Source organism: Chelmon rostratus, chromosome 2, assembly GCF_017976325.1.
Source record: "Chelmon rostratus isolate fCheRos1 chromosome 2, fCheRos1.pri, whole genome shotgun sequence".
Lineage (NCBI taxonomy): Eukaryota > Metazoa > Chordata > Actinopteri > Chaetodontiformes > Chaetodontidae > Chelmon > Chelmon rostratus.
Window position 1 is genome coordinate 6,571,581 of NC_055659.1, and position 21,538 is coordinate 6,593,118.

Sequence of the window (21,538 nt, forward strand, 5' to 3'; positions counted from 1 at the left end):
GTAACATGATGTACATACATAGACAAATGAGAAATGTGGGTTATAGCATGAAAACGAATCAAACAAACCGTCTGTGTGCATGTTTTATACACAGAACATACATGCATTCACTGCAAATTGGATTTTCAGTGCAAGATGTTTGAGCACTCAATACACATTTCTAAAGGCCTTTTAAATGTTAGCGTGTTATCTTCCTTCAGCAGGCTCAGTCCCTCTGTGTCACACTCACACTTCACTAAGTGGCTTGTCAGCATTGTTTGTATTCAGACCAAATGAGTATAAAGCCTGTTCACTGGTTTCAATAACGCTAACAAGCAATTTTTCAGGGCGGACACACAAAACGAAAAAATAGCAGACCAGAATTCCAAATGTCGAGCGATTCCCTCAGGTGATTTACACACAATCACACTGCAAATAAACAGCATTAAATCTGTCGACACACAACAGGCTCATCGTGTAGAGTTAGAATGAGCGTTGCTGCCTCTCTGCAGTCAATTGGCTCTGAGCAGGCCGTGAAAAGTGCAGTCACATGGTTTCACTGCAGAGGACGTTCACACGGCCAAGCTCAGTACTGAGTGCTATTAAAGGTGTTTCTTGAGCTGTTATCTTGGAAACAAAGGAATAAACACCAGGTCATTTGTTTTTCTCGCAAATGACTAAAAATTGATGTGGAGTTTAAAAGTGAAGCCCTTTCAGATGCTGTTGGCATACACTGCACGGCCAAAAGTATGTGGACACTCATGCGTTACACCCACAAGTGATTGTGGAACATCAAGTTAAAAAAAAACTACATGTGTGAATCTGCTGCTATAACATCATCCGCTGCTCTGGGGAGGGTTCCCATCTGATATTGCGCCCTGGCTGCAGATATTTTGCTCCCAGTCAGCCACAAGAGCACCGGTGAGGTCCAGCACTGATGTTGGGTGATAATGGCTGGAATCCCACTTCATCCAGAAGTGTTGGACAGCTACAACTGAGGTCACTGAGGTATTTATTTAATTCACTAAATACACTAAATACTGGGCAGTTGCTTTGTTTTTGAGCATTTTACTGAAGGATGAAACTGATTCTGTAAAGTTACTCTTGGATGCAGTTGAGGACATTTGGTGCGCTCGCACACTGTGGATGTCTCATGTGACAGGAACATTTTTTGACAGCCTGTGCAAAAATCTTGATATAACAAAAAAGTCTGATATATCTCAGCTTCTGTTATCTCGGTCTCTCCCTGCGGTAAAGTGACCTAAAGTAGTGATAACAATGCAACACTAATGACAAAACAAACTGCGCCCGTCCTTGTCTCGCTCGCTGGGACAAACCCCAGGAGACGAGCAGGCAGCCAGCCCTGACACGGACGCGCACTCGGGAGCGAGCGCTCGGAGCCGGTGGTGACTCTCCTCCTCTTAAGAAGCAGGAGAGGGTCCGGATGCTCGGCACATCCCGGGGCGCACGGAGAGGAGGAGGACTACGGAGGTGCCGCCGCTGCTGCTGCTTTGTGTCGGTCCTGTCCGCTGCCAGCCTGCAGCCGCAAACCACAAACAACAGCACGGGAAAACAATAAGAACAAACAAACGGTAAGGAATTATCTTCATACACTAACTGCACTATCCCCAGCGTGAGTGTCTGGGTTGGTTTTTAGCGTTTGGAGGGTTTCACCCACGTTAGTATCGTTTCTTCAGTGTGTTTAAAGGGTTTGTGGTGTTTCTGTGATGCGCTAATGAGTTTGCTGTGACTTTATGGTAATTTATAGCATTTTATGTGTCCCGTGTTACATTATTTTATGTTACTTATACAATAGACTGTCTAAAGGTCCAGTTCTGCAGCAGGATCCTCCTTATCAAAAGCAAAGATTTATTGCAGTTGTTCCGAACAATTTTCCACCTGCGCGTAAAAACGCACCAATGCCGCATCTTAATAATGGCCCAAAACTTATTATCTTAATTAATGCAAATTGCTCCTTCCCAGTTTCAGGGGGGGGGAAGCCAGTCTGACTTGCAGAGAGAGTGTCGATCAACACAGGCAGATTAAGAGCGAGGATGACTGTTTGCCAACAGAAAATTAGATTTGGTTTGATACCAGAAAAAAAATGAGTTAACCCGATAATCAGTTGAACTTTTGTGATTGGCGGCGCTTCCTGTTGTCATGCTTTAAATTCACATCGATATCACAAAGGAATTCATCGGATGAATGGTGAGGAGAATCAGAGAAGATTGCAGCGATTATCACTCATCTGACAGCTCATTGTTGCTCACTGCGCACCGAAGACAGCGTGAAACAGTGTGTGTGTGTGTGTCTGTGTGTGTGTGTGTGTCTGTGTGTGTGTGTAGATAAGAGAGAGAGATAAAGGAAAGCAGCGATTGGAGATTAAAGTTGGGAGTCTCAGTGTGACACCACGCAATTAAAAGTGAAACATGTTGCAAAGCAGCAATTATTGGAGACTCACACTAATAAGTCGCAGTTAATTAATAGCAAATCAATCAGCAGGGAAGCATCAGACAGGATCAGGAGTGTGGAAGGGCCCCACAGAGAGTCGACCCGGGGCCAAAACAAAGCTCAGACTCACTAATAAGTGCAAATGAAAAGATAACCCGAGGACACACAAACATCATTTGATGTTCAAGTGGAAATGAATGTAGTTTTTTTTTACAGGAAAGTGTGAAATCATCTCATACGTTTAGAAAATCCAGTCTAAAAGTGACTCAAGCCGCCTTTAAAGGACCACAGCTTGTCTTAATTTTGTGCCTCCAGTCAACACACAAGCAATTCCCTTCATTTCTTTTATCCTGAGTTTGAGTCTCCGCCAGAAGGCTACATTGCTCAACATCCACCTCTCCTCCACCGTGGTGTGAAACTCGCCTCGAACGTCACTGCCAAGCGTGGCTGCATCTGTTTGATCAAGACTCTTTCAACATTGGCAGGCGGTCAACGCTGCTTGCTTCCACCGAAGGCGTGGTGGGGGGACTTTGGGTTCATATAATGCGTTTACATGCTTCACTTGATCATCTCTAAACAGGAGAGTCCCCCCCCCCACCCCCACCCCTGCTGACCGGTCAAACTGTTCCCATGCGGAGCGTCCAGATCCAGACCCAGGTGTCCAGATTTCACGGGGTTAGCAAAGAGCAAGTTTTGTTGCTGGTTTGGGAAGCCAGAGCTTTGTTGTTTCCTGCGAGTTCGAGGGGACTCGGCTGGTGTCCTTATCTGCCACGAAATGAGAGATGCCACCGACACTTTGTTCTAATTAAGACAGGATAAATCCTCCCCCTGTCTCGCTCTCCCCCGCTTTCATTTCTCCCTCCTTTCCCTCCCTCTCTGTTTCCCGTCTCACGTCTTTCTCCCTCTCCTCTCTCACCGCATTCATCTTATTTTCTCCTTTCCTCCTCTCAGTTTCTCCCTCCCCCCTCCTCCTCCTCCTTCTCCCCCTCCTCCCTTTTGTCTCTCTCATTCTCTCCCCTCTCTGTGGGACGCCTCTTGCTGTGCTTCTGGTGCTGTTTGTGTCTCACAGCATTTTTGGAACATGCCTCTATGTGGGTGTCTGGAGGAGGTTTCCCCGCTGTGAGTGTGTGTTTGTGTGCATGCATTGATTGTAACGGTGTGTGTGTGTGTGTGTGTGTGTGTGCAGGCCTCGCTGCACTCACACGGGAGATAAGGGCCACGTCGCAGGATGTCGCTGATGTTTCCATGCATCAGTGACAATGTTCTGGTCTCGCCCCACATCTGTTGTACCTGCAACCAAATTACCAGTGACTCACTTGGCGTCTCCCTGCTCTCTGCTCCGGCTCACTTGCTGACAGATGGACCTTCCTTATGGCTCTTGTTTTTTTTTCTTTTAATCACCCCGTGTTGCTTCCAGGGGCCTTTGCCATCCAATACACACTAAAAAAAAAACTCCCAGTCATTGTGTGAAACCCACCGATACTGTTTGCAAAGGATTTTTGGAGACAAAGCACTTTTATATTGCTGAAGTCAGTGGCATTGGCCCTTGAGGAAATGAAGTTTTATGGTTTAACTGCAGCTCGGCGGGGGTGTTTATTATGCAGAGGCTTTAACTGGAGCTGTAATTTGGGTGCTTGTTATTGAGCTGATATTTATGGCAATTTGGTGCACGTTCACAAACTAGACCTGTTTTGCCCAAGATGAGAGATATAGGAGTAGCTGTTTATGCATCAAAGAGTCGGCGTTATTGCTTTAAGACAGAGACGAATGGCTCTGTGCGGACGCGGGAGCACACACTTATTCTTCTTCGTGTCTATTATATTTAATCACGCACTTTTTGTCTGTCGTATCTGTTTACAACAGATACCGACGCCGCTGCTCAGCGAGCCGTGCAGCTGAAAGGAGGTATTCAGTTTGTTCCAGCTTCACACCTCCTGTGACAGTGACAGTGACTTCCTGGAGGAATAAATGTCATTATTTCTGGAGTTTTTGTTTTTGTACAGATTAGAAAAATGAGATATTATGTGTTAATTATGTGTTAATTGAGCTTTTCAGATGCTGGTAGGTAGATTTTGAGATCAGGCTTGCTGTTTTCTGCCCCTTTTTCAGTCTTCGTGCTAAGCTAAGCTAATGAGCTTCTAGCTGTAGCACCTTCTCATCCACTCATCCACCATAAAGCGAATAAGAGCCCACATCTTGAACTATTCCTTCATGCCTCTAATCTCACTATGTGGCCAGGAAGAGAAGAGGTAAAAAGGCCTTGAAGGTGGCCTCTGCCTGACGGCTCTGTCTCCACAGCCTGTTTCAGGAGGCTTTGTTTGCTGGATCCTTATGGCCCTGCTGGTTGCTATGAGAGATGAAACAACAGGAGCAGATGGCTCCTGGGGGTTTGGTGTCACAGCAGGTGAAGCTAGAAGATGCACACATGCAGCAGTTGAACACCGGGGTCGCCTCCCGCTCCGCCTCGCTGCTCTTCCTCTCTCTCACCTTCCTCATCTCGGGAACAGGTCTGGGTCCGCTCACTGTTAAGTACGTTTTTGTGACGAGCGTGTCACAGGAGTGATCGCCATGCTTAAGGGACTGACTGGAGATCACAGACTGGAGAGAGGTCTCTGATCTCATCAGAGCTTAATCACCCAGCCCTCCAATAGCGCCCCCCTTTTGCAGTTTCTTATAAGAAACGCTTCATACTTCACACATTCTGCTCGGATTCATGTGGTGGCGTCTCACACTGTACGCTGTGCTTATGAAAGCTTCCGACAAAATGTAAACCATAATAAAACAATTTTATCTCTCCTGCTCAGGCTTCCTAAAAATGTAGAATTGATTTTAAGATTTCATTATATTTTATATTGCGGCACATATTTTCTCTACGTGCTCTCCTGAGCTCAGACGTCCATAAACTGGCCAGATCATAAATCCTGTCTGAGGTCAGAATGAGACGTGAAGTTGCCCAAGACTTGTGGTTATTTCTGCATTGTAAATTTCCCCTGACACCACGAGCATCCTCGCCACTCTGTAGAGGTAGTCCTGGTTCGAGACACGCCTTAATGTGTGTCGCTGCAGTGACACACACACACACACACACACAGAGTTATTACAGTACATTATAACCCTCACGACCATTTTGCTGTTGCTCTGCAGGCTGTAAGGACCTCTGATTGGCTATAAAGTCACTTTATCACTGATGCTGCTATAAAATTATGAATGGAGTTATAATAGCTAGTTAGTAACATCTAAACCAGGACAATTTAATGCAGGTCAACGTCATGCATCTTGATTTATTTGTTTTTGAAAATTCAGATGTGAGTGTGGCCTCTCAGAGTGAGTCACATGGTCCAGTCCTCAACCTTTGCCATTGTGATAAATCTCTCTCCATCAAGTCAAACATTTATATCTGAAAAGGCTCTATATTCATTTTTAGAGGGAAAAAACAGCATTTCAACTTGATGGCTTGGTTTCAAATTTTGATTATTTTTCTACAACAATAAATATTCATGACTAAATAAATGAAATTTAACATTCTGAAAAAACGTCCATAGGTTTGTTTATTAAGAGTTTAACAATCAGGATTCTGCTTCTTCAGGACTGTGGGGGTGTCGTTCGATCCCATCCGAGTGGCAGCATAAGCTAACGGCCTCCAACTGTCACCAGACTCTGATTTATATATTGTTGAATCCTGGCTGGCGCACAGAAATACGTGACATCATGTTTCCCCAACAGCGAGACAATCTCACAAAAGAGAGGAGACTGAGAAAAGTCTCCAGTGAAGCAACCAGAACTTTTCAAACTTTGGCAGAAAACACAGAGTTCGTGTAGGAGCCATAGCTGCGGAGGGAAAAAACAACTTTTTTTATTTATTGAGCATTTGAAGTTATATCAAATGAGCACAAGATACAATGCTTTCCCACCTCTTTTGTTAATTTGCGTGCACAACATAAGAGTACAAAGCGTCAGCGTCAGGAAGCATCTCTCGTTTTTGCAACCTACTGAGATGAAACCTCACGAGCTTCCGCACGACGAAAGCCTCGATGGTTCACGGCTTGGAAACGTTTAACCACAGTACCTACAATCATTTTTCCAACTTAATCCTTGTCTCATTTGTGGTCTGTAAACAGGAAGTTCATCAAATTCAGAGCCCCTTATTGCTATTTTCCAAGCTACTGTAGCTTTCAAATGCCGTCGAGGCTTTCGTCATATGGAAGTGGATCATCTAAAGTCAAGGATCCTGTTCTTCACTGACTGTATTTCATGTGCACGAATGAACCAAAATGTGCCAATGATTTGCAAAAGCATTTTGAGTGCTCACTGAGTAAAGCACGTATATATTTACTGTATTGTTTTCTCTCTATGGCCACTCCGGGGCTCCGCACATCACTCATACTAAGTAGGACATTAACACATTTTCACTCTTACAACCAGGAAGCTGAAGTCCAAACGATCGTTTGTCTCAGCAGCTCCACACAGCATCAGCCTCTGTGTAAATGTTACCGTTCAAATGGCGCATTATCTCATTTGGGAATGAAAGTCGTCAGTTCCAGGCCACTCGTTTGGCCTCCCGTCGCCTCGCTAGCAGATGCTCGCCCTGCTGTGCCCTGCCTACGACACGCAGCCATGTATAATACAGGCTCTGGCAGGAGGCTGTGTTGTTCGCAGAGGTTGTTTATCACACACAAGAGACTGTGCTTAAAACCCGGAATGCCACCCAGAGTGCTCCATTATCGTCCCCATCCTGTGTCTCCTCAAAGGACCACCTGTTAGCAGCACATGAAAGTCTGAGAGAGGAAAACAGGGCACCGCTGTGCTGAGATGCTCGCTCACCCCCCCATCTCCGCCTGCCTCTTTCTCTTGACAGGTCTATTCAGGCCTTAGATTCGATTGTTCTGACGCACTGTGCCTTCTGTTTCTATGGAGGCGTCACATCTTTCCCTCATGTGTGGAAAATTAATTTTTCGAAGGGTCGCGTCCTCGTGGTGTTGCTCGGCTGCTGCTATCAGCTCCACCTCAGTTGATGCGTTGCTGGTTCTGTGTCCGCAAACATTTTGAGTGTTGATGCTAAATGAGATAGGCGGGTACAAACAAACAAGACATCTGTGTTTGCTGCTTTTGATTCCCGAGACGAAAGATAAATTACATTAAAGGAATATTCCAACAAAATCTCACTATTCGATGCTTTCAGGGTTGATTTTTTTGGGTGGAGTTTTAAAGAAGAGTTCAAGACGTTTAGAGATATGCTCATTACCTTTCTTGCCGAGGTATTTGAGAAAATGATACCACTCTGTCCAGGAAATAGAGCTGGTTAGCTTAGCTTAGCACAAAGACTGGAAACAGGGGGAAACAGCTCGCCTTGCTCTGTCCAAAGGGAACAAAATTAGCCTACAAGCTCTGCTAAAGCTCACATTTTATTTTGTTTGTTAAATTTGTACAAAAAACAGTACAAACGTATACATATTGCGGTTTTATACGGCGTTATGTGAAGGACTGAAGCAGGAAAAGGCCACGTTGTGCTAGACCATGATGTTTGTTTGTTGTCCGTCCACGTTGGAAGGAAAAAGTATAAAACTACTCCAAAGAAACACAGGCAGATGGAATATCGGTTAAATATGAGCATAACGGTGCATATTTTCACACACTCTCTCTTGGAAGGCATTCATAGTGTTGCACTGACCTTGTTCACATGAAAAGTGCCACAAATAGGTGCGCAACAAAGAAACCTGACCAATTGCTGCGTGAGCTGGATGTGAATGTTGTCAGTTTTGGAAATTGTGCCCAGTTCTGACCTCAGAAAGGAGTGAGGAGGGGGTTTCCGAAGCTGTTCGACCGTCCAATTAGCAGCTCTGACAGATCAAACTGGTGCCTGAAGCATCGCTGGTGAAACCACACTTTTTACCATTTGGTTTGGTTGAGATACAAGAAAGGAGATATAATGCGTTAATTAATGAGCGTTAGATGTGCTGGCAGGTGTTTCCTCTATTCCCATTCACTTTGCTAAGCTAAGCTAACCAGCTGCCGGCTGTGGCATCATGTTTACCGTATAGACTTAAGAGTGGTATCAATCTTGCCATCTTACTCTTTGCAAGCGAGCAAATAAGCCAAAATGTCAACCTATTCCTTGGACAGATATCAGAGCGTCATGTGATCTCTGTGGTCTCTTCTATCTCCACTGGCCCCTCACACTTCAGTTTGCTTTCTTATTAAATGACCCTTTTGGTCGTTCAGGGTCCAGGCGGCTCGACAGAAGCAGCACCTCGTGTGTCAGACAGACAGAGCGTAATCCTGGCTCAACACTTTGTGTGCGACACGGCCGGTTGCCCTCCCCCCGACTCTCTGAAGGCCTGTTTGGAGATAAAGGTCTCACCTCAGCAGCCGGCCTCACACTCTTCTTTGCAAACTGCACAGCTGGTCGAACTCCCAGAGGCCGGCCGACGCAGTCTGCCTCTAAATCCCTCAGGGCGCAGCCTGCGCTCGCACTGCAAATTTCCCCCGACATCGGCAGCATCCTCTCCGCCCTGCCGCCTCCATCCTGTTTTTAGAAACAACTAAATAACCCACTGTAAACCCAAGGGTGTGTGTTTTAAACTTGGTTTGTGTCAGCGTGATGAAAGAGCAGAGATCTTATCAACCACCCCCCCCCGACGCCACCTCACAGACGCTCACACAGCACATGCACACGGCATCACCAGCAGCTCAATACTTCTCCCTCATTGATTTTCTGTATGCCGCGCACCGCCGTTTGTCTTTTAACACAAAGGAGTCGCCTGCCACGGCGCCACAATGGCGTTGCGCGTGTCGATGGATTGTCTCTGTGTTTGAAAGTGGACGAGAAAACAAACCATTTGTTACTGTCATTTTGATGTTCACTCATCTGCTGTGTCTGACCTAAATCTAAATTATTTCAAGTAAGTTAAGCAACAAAATTAGTTGTTTAAGTTTGTGTTTAATGTGTGAAGCATTGAGAATTTTGTATGAAGTGTGAAAAATACACCCAACAAGTAAATGTCTTGATATTTCAAATCAACGGCAGGAAATACTCTATGCAATAATCTTTCAAAATGCATTTACTACTAAATGTCATAATGAGTGCAATAAGCCTTTACTGACATTAAATCATAGTTAATTACCACTGACTGTACTGGAACATTAAGATGGGAATAGAGAAGGAAAGAGCTTCCACTGCACTCAACAGCATCATTTTGCTCACGTTTGGACGAGCTGCCGGGACTCCAGTGCAGATACACAGACCCTCATATTTCAGTTCAGTCACACCTCACAGATATGTTGACTTTTGTAATGAAGGGTACGGTCGGAGGGCTCTCGAGACCACTGAATAGGCAGCGATGAAGGATGTGCGCAGTGCAGCATCTCATATTGAGTGTGGCACGAAGGTGCAGGAATGCAGGCTGGAAGTCGCTTTTAAAAGGAAGCAGAAGTGTCCGTCCACCTCTTTATCGCCTCCTCAAAGCCACCAAGTCCAGATAAATGGCTGAGTCGAGAGGCTGAGAGCGATGCAGTCTGGATGTGAAGGGGTGGGTGATGGAAGAGGGAACCCAGCGGGACAGGGGCCACGTCACAAAACGGGAAAAAAAAGATGCGATTCTTCGAAAATTAGGAATGCAAATGGATTCAGAGGTTTTAAAGGAATGCTGCACTGACAGTATTTATTGTGCGTATCAAACCTTTGAAAAGTTGAAAAGTCAGATGATCATTGTGTTTTAAACAACTGTTGCTTCAGAGTACAACATATCTTAAAATATGCTCTGTTGGATAGTGGCAGCCCCACATTCAGATTCAGGTATTTGACTCGTGTGCAATATACAAGATTTTCATTTATGTCTCCAGTGTTGTGTCGTCAAATGCATAAATACATACTGCACACGAAATTCAAGAAGTCACTGGCTGAACAATCAATCTGGCAATTACTGTCTTGATTAATCAATTTGTCATTTGTTCCATAAAATGGTGGAAGAAAGTTAAAAAAAAAAGCCTTTCTCTGTTTCCTACAGCCCAAACTTCTCATTATCCTACAGTACAAAATAATAATAAGTTCAGTTTATGACACATGACTGAAAGTAATTATCAAAATAGTTATCGATTTTTTGCTTCACTGTCTAATCAGTTAATCAACTGATCGTTTCTGCTCTAATTTTGATGATATAGTCCATCAAAAGCACCAGATTGTTTTGTATAAGTAATGAATGCAGCTTAAGCATCAGTGATTTGAATCTAATCACATCAGAATGTGTGCGATGCTGAGATGTATTTTCTCTTCCCAGCAGGTGGTGTTGTGCTTTACACACAATGGCCGTCTCCTGGAGTCTGCTGGCGTTCCTGTTTGCCACCCTGGTCCTGTCGCACAGCGCTGAGCCCGGATCCCCTCACGGCAAGAGGAGACAGGCACAGACCTCAGCAGGTGGCGGCAACATCCAGCTGCACCCCCTTCAAGGTCTACAGGGCCACCGTTACAGCAGGGACCGCGGAGGGCACGGGGGCCAGGGGGCCCGTGCCGCCAAGGGCGGAGCCGGGCTGCTCTCCCACAGGCCCCTGCACCCCCTGGCCAGGCCCGAGGATGACGGGACGGGCCTGGAGAGTTTGAGCCCGGTGAGACTCGAGATGGGCCCGGGCAGGGACAGAGACAGAGTTAGAATGGGTATGAAGGGTTCGTCCCAGGCCAGGGAAAACGACCTTCTGGGGACACAAAAAGGAAGGGGACATGGACACGGGAATGGGCATGGACACCATTTTGAGCACAGGAGACAAGGGAGTCGTCGTGACAAGGGGCGGCATGGAAAAGGTGAGCCACCGGATCCAGACATGCAGAATACAGAGCCTGTTCACGCCTGGTATAAACATGCATCCTGGGTAATCCATCAGAGGTGGGCAGCTCGAAGTACGGCATTACACGGCTTGCATTACAATGAGTCTCTACAGGTGTCCCAAATGACCACTTGTGATTGAATCTCAACTTCCCTGCTATGAGAAGATAAACACGTACATATTCGTACATAGTTTTTTTTAGCCTGCGGCACAACAGTAGTAACCAAAACACTGGGACAAACGCTTTTTATACACAAAGATATAAACAAATTCATGTAGAACATTTGCTGAATTTACAAGATGGACAAAGTAATTATGAATTTGCCCTCTTTGTTCATTAATAATTTCTCCTAATGCACCAACTCAAAATTGTGAGTTTTTTAAAGGGAGTCTGGGGACTTTCTCCACTTTCTCCAAAGAATAGTCTTTTATTTGTTACTGTTTACTGTATTTGTAATATTGTTTAACATCAGTAAAATGTTGTCTTTGCCTTTAGCCGTTTCACAACTTGCTCCCTTCTTAACAACTCTCAAAATTGCTTGATTTTTTAAGGGAGTCTGGGGGAGTTGGAGTTACTCTTTCACGGTGAAATCAGTTCAAATAGATACAAACTGCTGATAACAAACTGCTTATCTCGCCAGGTAAGAGAGCCCAAACACCTAATTTGCATTATTGAAGTGAACCAAGTGAAAATCAGACAGCGTGGCCCAGGACACATTCACACATCCACAGCTAAAAGAATGTCTCCAAATTCACACCTGTACTTAGAGCTGTCCACGTGTGATCGGATCACTCGCGACGCATGTCAGCACCCGGTGTAAACAGGCTCATAGATCCTCTTTCTAACAAATTATCCACGTCTGCGGAGCTCTCCAGTGTCGAACAAGCAACAAGGAGCTTCAGGCCTTTTCCACTGAAGACATTTTGACATGAACAGTTGAGGCGCGGCTGCTTTGATTGTGCTCGCTGTCACACTGTCACACTGTCATAGCACAGATCTGACGGTGCTCACATCATTGATAAAAAGGCATCGCTGCGAAGAGGAACTAACTGAACTGTAACTACTGTAGTCTCTACAGGATAAACAGTCCCTGAAAACTGCTGACGTCAGTGTGTGTGGGTTTTTCAGAGTAACCTTGTTTCTGGAAAAAGAAATCCAAAACCTTCGATTGAAAATTCGTCAGCAAACTCGTCTCATGTTTGTAGAAAGTTGTCGCCACAGATCAGTGTTGGAGTAATATTTTCTCTTTCCGTCCGTCCCGTCTGTCCAGGGTTTCTTCCCGAGCCTGAGCTGAGCTCTGCGTTTAAGGACAGAGATCTGTTCGAGGATCCTCCCTCCTCCCCCTCTGCCGCCTCCCCCTCCCTCAGCGTGACCCCACCCGGTGAGGCCCCCTCCCCCATCACTGCCGTCTTTGGCTCCGGCTCCTCCATGGTTACCACGGTGATGAACGAGCATCCCCCAACGCTGCCCCCGGCCTCCACCAAACCCCAGGTAACCCCAACGAAACCCAAGTGCTTATTAAAGGCTGCGTCTGTTGTGCCTCAGTGTGATCCCAGTGTGCGGGGGAAATAGAGCGAAAATGGGCCCCATTACTGCCGTTATGCTGCCGCAAACCTCATAGCTCATCTTGGAAATGACACTCTCTACAGCGAGAACCTGAAAGTGCTGCTTGTGAAAAATATCCTCCGGCAGGCCATGCTCACCGGCTCCCGGTCACAGTGTGTGTGATAAATATGGCGGCGCTCCGTATAATAAAACTACGCCTCTGGGATCAAAATCACACAGTTCAGAGTCCGGCAGCACATTTTCTCTAACTACCTTCCTTTATTAGAAAACGTGGCAGGACGGGATGTATGTGAGCTCGGGGAGTCTTTTCTGTGTCCGACTGTGGGCACGTGCACTGAAAAATCTGCAGGAGTGCATGAGGCACCACCTGTCACATTCGCCCTGCGAGGCGCTTCGGCAGCGTGCATGAGCAGCATTCATGAGTGTGTCCTCAGCCTCCTGTAATCTTGGAGCCGCTACAGATGAGGCTCTTTAAGACAAGACGGCACCTGACGTCAATAGGTATTGAGCCGGTGCCCACTTTGTGAAAGCTTTTACATTTGTCACAGCTGCTGTTACAAACAGCCAGCAGCTTGGAGGGCGCTGGTGCCTCAGTCACAGGATCAGCAGCTCTGTTTGATGGACAGTTGTTTTGTGGAGGCTCAGTAAAGATGTTGATGGACATTTTTTTAAAGAATCTCGTGGATCACCCTGCAGTGGGACAGGTCCAGCTACTAAAACTAATTATTACTGATGAACTGAAAAAAATGCAAATGAGCTAAAGTTAGCCTAGAAGGCTAATTTTCATCTATTGTCAGTGGTCACATGCTGAAAAGACGCCCAGAACGTTTTGCCTTTTTGAAGCCAGTGTTTATCTTCACTCTCAAAACCTAAAGAAATATAATTTAAGTACAATTTTTTTTACTTAATTTAAAGTACGTTTGACACATACTTTTAAAAAGTGTACTTCTAAACAGATGTCGTTAAGTTCTACTTAAATGCATTAAAAACGAATATACTAATTCTGCAGTACTTAAAGTGGTACTTCAAAGTGCTTGTAAAAATCATAAATTGTACTTATGTGTGCTTTTAAAACGTGTACTAAATTACAAATACTTAATGATAGTGCATTTATAAACAGTGTAGAGGAGTCCAGTCCTTTGTAAAACACTATCAGCATGTTTCATTAAAGTGTACTTTAATTTCAGTTAATTTTAAGTATATTTAAGTATTTTTCCAACACACTGGTGACATAATACAATTGTACTGCACGTGTGTTTTCAATGCTCATGAATCCTGATTCTCACTGGAGGACTTCAGTACATTAAAAGTTTGTAAAAAGTTGTGCCAGTTTAGCAACTATTTACACAAAGTGTACTTACTACATTCTTCAAAAGGTATAATTTAAGTCTAATATTTTTTCACAATAGACACAAAGCATTTTTTCCGATATAAAAGCCCTCCATTATTATCCAGTTTTAAAAATAGTGGTGGCGATTCTTGCCAGGAAATTGTAAACATGGGCTGTTTTAGGTGATTAACCAAACCACAGGTGCCGTCATTTTACAGGTGAGGACAGTCTCAAATGGACTTCCCCGTCTTCCATTCAGAAAAACAGATTTCTTGCAAGAGTGATATGTGATCGGCCTCTGTGTTTGACGTCTGTGGGCTGGACTGCTCGCCGTTCTGTTCATAAGATGTCTCAGTCCAGGAGTCTTTGCAATGAGGACAATCGAACATTATTGGACCACAGAAGAAAAAAGCGATAGCCTCTCCTGACCTTTGCTTCAGTAGCACGAACATGCGACAAGGCTTCTTAATTAATGTTCGATCTTCTGTTGATGGTTTAATGAGCAGGAGAGCGCAAGTATGTAGCCCTCTGCAATTAATCTAATTGATATTTCCATATAGGCTCATTTCCTGAGGGTGAAAGGAAACAAGTATGGATCTGTTTCCATGAGGAGGTTGATTCTCACTCGTTGATGGATGTCTTTCTGGGAAAAAGTATTCCTCAGGAGACATTTCAAGTCCCGCTGACTTAATTATACCATCTGACATTTCTGCTTTGTGTCCTCTGTGTGAGGAAGACGACAGCGGTGACGTTTTTATGGCTTCTATTGCAGAAAGTTCTGGCTCAGCGAATGAGATTATTTTACTGTGGCAGGATATCTGAATTTATGACACTCATACCTTTATATGAATTTATGGATTGGAATTTAGCAGGAATTTACACTGTTTTTATTTTCCAATCCAACCTTTGTCATGGAAAACTGTGCCTTGAAACATAAAGCACATAAATATACAGCTGACTACTACAAAATGAGTCATTGTACATCAGTACAGGAGACAAAGTGTTGGAGTAGTCAGTTTACTTGCAATCACTGTGCAATATATTTGTGATTGCTTAAAGTTTAAAGGTTAAAAACAGCAGCCTCAGACTGTAATGTTCAATATAGCCCAAAATAAAGTGTTTTGTTTTCATATTTTGTGGATCTAGACAAGAGTTCAGAGTCATCAGAGACAGCAGTTTGCATCCTGTGTCCTACCAGCAGTCAACGTTGGATTCTTTCAATCAAGTCTGTGATCTTTCATCAGCCTTAATCAAGTAGTTTTTGTTGCCTCAGCTGTTTTTATAACAGCCGTAACGGCCGTTTTTGAAGGCAAACAGGCTCGCTGTCGCTCACGTAAGAGGACTTTTTGTTCTGGTGAGTACAAGACTGGCAACCACGATAAAACCAGGATCAATAACAGCTGTAGCGGCAGCACAAACAGCACTGCTGTACTGATATTAATGAATAAGACAAAAAAATACTCCCAGAAACAATGCTTAGAAATTAAAACATTGCATCTATTTAAACATCTTCCCAAACTGCAGTCACACATACAGTACAGGAATAATAAAACATCCACGAGGTCCACCGATCACTTGCAGGCTTCAGTAGCCGCCTGCCGCCCCAGCTGGCGGGAAATAAAGCCCGTGGCTGTGTGTAATGAACTGTATGTTTCTATCTACACGTCTGTGTGTTGTGTCTGTATTAACGGCACAAATGCTGTGATATACTGTATATTTGTATTCCAGACTGTGGGCAGTCGCGTTCTGCCACCAATCGATGGGGTTTTAAAGCCCTGCTGCCGTCTCTGTTGACTCCGCGAGGGCGTTTTATGAATCATTGCAGCTGCTCGTCGCAACACGAGTCCGATGTGTGAACGCCACGAATGTGTTTGCTCGCAATTCTGATAGAAAAGACAGTCAACAAATCAAACCACCGTCATCTGCTGCTGCTGCAGTAACATCTGAGGCGACTGAACTGATCTCTCCAATGTATTCTCTGCAGCAGCTCATATGTTGGATTGTGTCAAATTTAGAATTAGTTTTTAATACACATCTTCATATTCTGATCACAGTTGCATTTGAATGTATAAATAAAGAAGATATTTCAAATATTGCCATGGAGGCAGACCTTACTCAGCACGCTGAAACTAATTGAAGATGGATTAGATGTTTACAGATCTGCACTTCGGCATGTTTGAGCCGGTCTGTGTGGAGTTCTTATATAGAACGGGAGTTAAGCCTGTATGCAAATGTTCCTGCTGAAATGTAGAGATTATGAAATGTGAGGTGTTACTTCATGTTATGTTTCCCTTTTCAGAGGTCTGGAAGAGGAAAAGGGCAAGGAGAGGTGATGCCAACGTTGGACATGGCGCTCTTTGATTGGACAGACTACGAGGACATGAAACCTGTGGACACCTGGCCGTCTTCCAAGAAGAAAGGTCAGTATGCTGGGCTTCTAAAAGGCTCTCATTTGAAAACTGGTTTGGTGGAAACATATCAAACTAAAGCTTTAGGGCATTCAATCGTTCGCAACTAGACCTCGTCAGTTTGTCTTAGAAGACGTTTCGCCTCTCATCCGAGCAGTCTTCATCAGTTCGCACGCAACCAGACTAGATAGGACAGCTCTAGTCCAATGCAATGGTGTTAGGTTCAAGTATTTATCCCCTGAGTGAGACCCACACTCAGGGGATAAATACTTGAACCTAACACCATTGCATTGGACTAGAGCTGTCCTATCTAGTCTGGTTGCGAACGATTGAATGCCCTAAAGCTTACAATGACCTGGATGAATGAGAATATTCACAGGCATATCAAACTAAAATCGTCCTTATTATACCCTCCTATTGTCTTCGGGTCAATTTTGACCTGTTTTCACGTGTTTGCATATCATATAGTAGATGGGAAGACAATACGAAGGTTAAATAATTGTTTTACATTTAAAATGAGAGCCATGCTAATGGCTGGCTAGTGTTGCTTTGAATGAAATGCTCATCATCAGCATGCTAACAGGCTAACAATGACAATGCTAGCATGTTCATGTTCAGGAGGTGTAAAGTTTGATATGTTCACCATCTTACTTCAGCATGTTAGTACACTAAAGCACAGCTGAGCTGATGGAAATGTCACTGCTTCTGCAGGTTTTTAGTCATAAACCAAAATACAGTTTGAGGATAATTCAGGTGATCACCAGAGTGCTTAAGATTCATCCTCTGGGCACCATGAATGTCTCTTTGAAATCTGGTGTCAGTCCATCCAGAAGCTGCTGAGATGTTTCACAGAGGAAGTGAAAATGTATTCAAACGGGCGGCACAAGAAGAAAAGTCAGCAGATCTCCATCGTCATTAGAATTTATCCTCAGGGTTACACTGAACATCTGTAGGAACCAAGGATCAAACTGTTCATTGCTTTATCCTGCTGCAGACAAGAGGCGGAGTAAGAACCTCAGCAGTGGAAATGTGACTGTAGACGCCGACGCCATCGAGCCATGTGACCACCACCTGGACTGTCTCCCAGGTCAGTCTGGACCACATGACAGCTCTGATGCTGCACCACACAAGCCACCATTTACCAAACTATTCTTCACACAATCAGCAGCAATCACATGCAGAAATCACCTAATGTGATTCTTCTTTATAGAAATCAGCTGATTCTGATTCAAATACTGTTAAATCCTGATTGGTTACTAAAGGCATGTGACATGATGTTTGTGAGTCTGCAGTTTCTTGCAGAAATGATTAGTTCAACTACTTTTTCAATGTCCCATTTAAATAATCTACATGCAGATATCACGTTTGGCTGTTTAACGCAATGCGCTCCTTCTGTTAAAGGCTCATGCTGCGACCTGAGACAACACGAGTGCAAACCTCACAACCGAGGCCTCAACAACAAATGCTACGACGACTGCATGTGTGAGGAAGGTGAGTGAGGAAACAATGAGGGGGACAGACTCAGTGGGGGAACATGGTGGAACCCAGATGCAGGATCTGAAAAAACTCACATTTACTCATGGTCAAAAAGGGCAAAAACACCACAACCAATCTCACATGGGATGACTGGAAATGGCTGGTGTATATATACACACCAGGGCTGATGAGGCAAAGTGGGAACAGGTGTGCAGGTAGGCGGGGTCAGGAGGTCAGGTGATGGCGGGAACAGGTTGCTGCAGGTCGGGAGGGAGTGGCTAGATCTTATTATTTACACTGCGATCATCTGCTGCTGGTTTATTAGAGGTTTCCTGCAACAGCAGAAGGAGTCTATTTTTTAAATTTATTTTATGTTCAGTAGGGGTTATTTTCCATATTTTCCAGTGGTCTGTTAAGCATTCTTTTCATTGCCATTTTTATTTTTATTATAGTTTTACTATTGCTCTCAAGTTTGTTTTATTCTCCGTCTTAATTTTCTGTCCTTGGTTCTTCGTTCATTCTGTTGTTTTCTATGTGAAGCACTCACTTGGTGATTTCTTAAAGCACTTTAAGCTGCAATTCTTGTATGTACGTCATTATTATTATTATTATTAAACTGCACTATAGCAAAGATGCTCTCTAACAACAAGACTGCCCAGTAGAAGCTGCCCCGTGGTATGAAGTGGTATTTTCAATAGAATACTCAGAAAATAAATGATATGTGGACAGAGCCAGGCTAGCTGTTTCCCCCTGTTTCCAGTCTTTGTGCTTAGCTAAGCTACGCCAGTGAATCATCATATATCCCATTGAAGCAGCACTCCACTTGGTGCCACTTTTAGCAACTGTATAAGAGTTTACAGCAGCATGTCTTTGCACGTGCAGTCGAGTATTTGAGCATTTTCCCCTCCTCTCACTGCTTATAATTAAGGTTTTATGATGGGTAGGGGTCCCTGGAGTGGGCGAAATTAGTGGCAGACTGAAACGGCGGTAAACAGAAAAAGTCCCAGTGTTAATATGTGTTGATTTTCATGTGAAATTGTTTGGAGTTGAGAAACGTCGGTTTGGTAGATTGTTATCACCCCAGGGTCAGTTCTCATGAAAGCAGAAAAGTGGTTAAATCTCAGGTGGGTTTAATGTTCCATGAGTACTTTCATAATGTTGGTTTTCACACTCTTAGCTTCTGTGGCACTGCAGATTTAGCTGTTTATTTGATCCTAAAACTAATTCAAACTATGGCTCTTGTACATTTAAAGACTTGCAGTTCATCTGATGTCTTCACATCCACATCTGTTAAATCTATCCAGATAACGGTTATCTGCCGTCTTTCAGGGTTTCGTTGCTATGCTAAATTCCATCGGAAGCGGCGCGTGACCAGGAGGAGGGGTCGCTGCGTGGTCCCAGAGTCAGTCAGCAGTGACCAGGGAGGCTTCATCACTATCTGAGGAGGAGGAGATGGAGGAGGAACAGGAAGAGTGACCCCATGACAGAGTAGATCAAGACATCACATGACACTGGCAGCAGACCGAGTGCTGAAAGATGGCGGCTTGCTGGTTTTTTTAAATCGATCGGCGTGAAGCACCTGGCAGGTGACCTAACTGGATGTTTTGTTTCCACCTCAGCTTCTAAACCAGCAAATCACCATCTTTAAGCACCTCTTTAGCTCCGTGTCCGTGTTTTTAAAGAAAACATGAAGAGCGGCTTTTCAGTACTCACTCCGTCCACACGGAGTGTTTTTTTTTCTTTTTTTTTTAAAGAAAATGTGATTATTATTTGTTTTAAATTGGTCTAAAATATTCACTTGTCTGGCAGCACGTGACTGAGTGAACACCTCATTGTTTATGTGGTCATATTTAGCACCGTTATGGCTGCTGCTGGTTTCATTTTGTGAGTTTTGGAAAAACCCTTTTTCAAACGTCTCTCAGCGTTTTTCCTGCGTCTGATTGTCTCCGTCTCTGCCGGTCTGAGTCAAACGATGTTTACAAATCATTTTTAGCGCTGAATTGCTGTGCTTGGAGCTCTGAATCGGAGGCTGAAATTGTTCAAATTGAGTCAAGGACGCTGCCGCTCAGTAAAATTACTCTGAAATAGTTTCAGTGAGTCCTCTGCTACATTTTCTCTCTAAAAATTATTTGTGAATGCTTTTTGAACCCAGTCTGCCGTCCTGTCCTGTGAATATGAATGTGTTTAAATTGCCAACAGCGTTTTGTTAAATTGACACCACTTCTCTTCAAATGTACTTAACGATAGAACGATAAAGAAAGATGCTTGTTTGACCTTCTTTTACATGTCTTAATATATGTTTTATTTATACTGTACTCAAACACACACCTGTCTATATATTGTGTTTTCTGTCTTTTTTGTTTTCATGATTAAACTCTTACTAGGATATTGTCTCTGTCGTGATGTTGGATTGGATCTCGTTTGAGCCGTCTGATGGGACTGCAGCCTCACTCACAGCAGTGGTGGACGAAGTATTCAGAGACCCTCTACTCAAGTACAAGTACCAATACAACAATGGAAAAATACTTTTATTTTAGGAGTCGAGGTCCTGCACTCAAAATCCTCCTCAAGTTAAAGTTTTATCAGCAAAATGTACTTAAAGTAGGAAAGTGAAAGTACTTGTTCTGCAGGAAAATGCATTATTAGTATTCTATTGTTAGATTGCACATTTTACTGTTGTAGCTGCTCGAGGTGTTTGAACTGCTTCGTATGCGGTTCAGTAGTTTAATCTAGTGGTTCATAACCTACGGATGGGAGGGTCATGAGGTAAATCCGAGGGGGTCGTGACTTGATAAATGTCAGAAAGAAGAAAATACAAAAAAAAATCTGCTTCACATATTTGTATTAGTTTTCAGATTTTCCTCTTTTTTGGTAAGACACTGGATAATTTTGGGGTGGGAGAAGTTGTGTGCATGAAAACGTCTGAGGGGTTCAGAGAAAAATCACTTTGATGGAACTGCCAATAATTCACAAACATCTGACAAGAAGCCAAACTAAACACTGCTCTGTTGTATTTTTGTAAGGCGTCTGTGTTTTTTCATTGGTTTTGTATTTTTCAGGAATATCATTTATGTGAAATCTGAATGTGAAAGTAGCTGCAGTGGAGTTAAAAGTGCTTCAATGAGCAGAACTCCCAACTCAGAGCTTGTATTTGTAATCAGGAGCTGGTCTAGAAAGTATTAGTTTTCCCTGTGAAATGTAGTGGAGTAGAAGTATAAAGCAGCATGAATTGGGAACTGTAGTAAAAGTACATGGGTGGAGTAAATGTAATCACTGTCTACCACCGGGTCAGAGCATGCGGTTGGACTCTGGAGGTAAACGAGCATCAGGATCTGCTGAGGAAGGTCGACGCTGTTTGTCACACAGACCGATTCCAAACACGTAATCTCCCCCCTGAAAATGAGGATTTCTGAGTCGGTAATGAGTCGGCCTCTGTTTCCGTGTGCCGAACTGAACGCTGCAATCTGTGAAGCTCATTACCCCCAAACTACCCTGAACTGTGTCAGAGCCTTT

At 44.0% G+C, this 21,538-nt stretch overlaps 1 protein-coding gene across 2 annotated transcripts; it reads left to right on the forward strand.

The window, feature by feature from the left end:
• The first annotated feature begins 1,453 nt into the window (after nt 1–1,453).
• On the forward strand, nt 1,454–19,813 carry draxina (dorsal inhibitory axon guidance protein a). Of its 2 annotated transcripts, none has more exons than XM_041959475.1 (7): nt 1,454–1,571; nt 10,704–11,221; nt 12,516–12,736; nt 16,441–16,561; nt 17,544–17,636; nt 17,951–18,040; nt 19,355–19,813. In XM_041959475.1, the coding sequence occupies exons 2-7, from the start codon at nt 10,729–10,731 to the stop codon at nt 19,465–19,467; spliced, it is 1,131 nt and encodes a 376-aa protein (XP_041815409.1). In that variant the 5' UTR covers nt 1,454–1,571; nt 10,704–10,728; the 3' UTR covers nt 19,468–19,813. The 2 variants fall into 2 exon arrangements, with proteins under 2 accessions (XP_041815409.1, XP_041815410.1); XM_041959476.1 differs by having other exon boundaries at nt 10,707–11,221.
• Nucleotides 19,814–21,538: the final 1,725 nt, after the last annotated feature.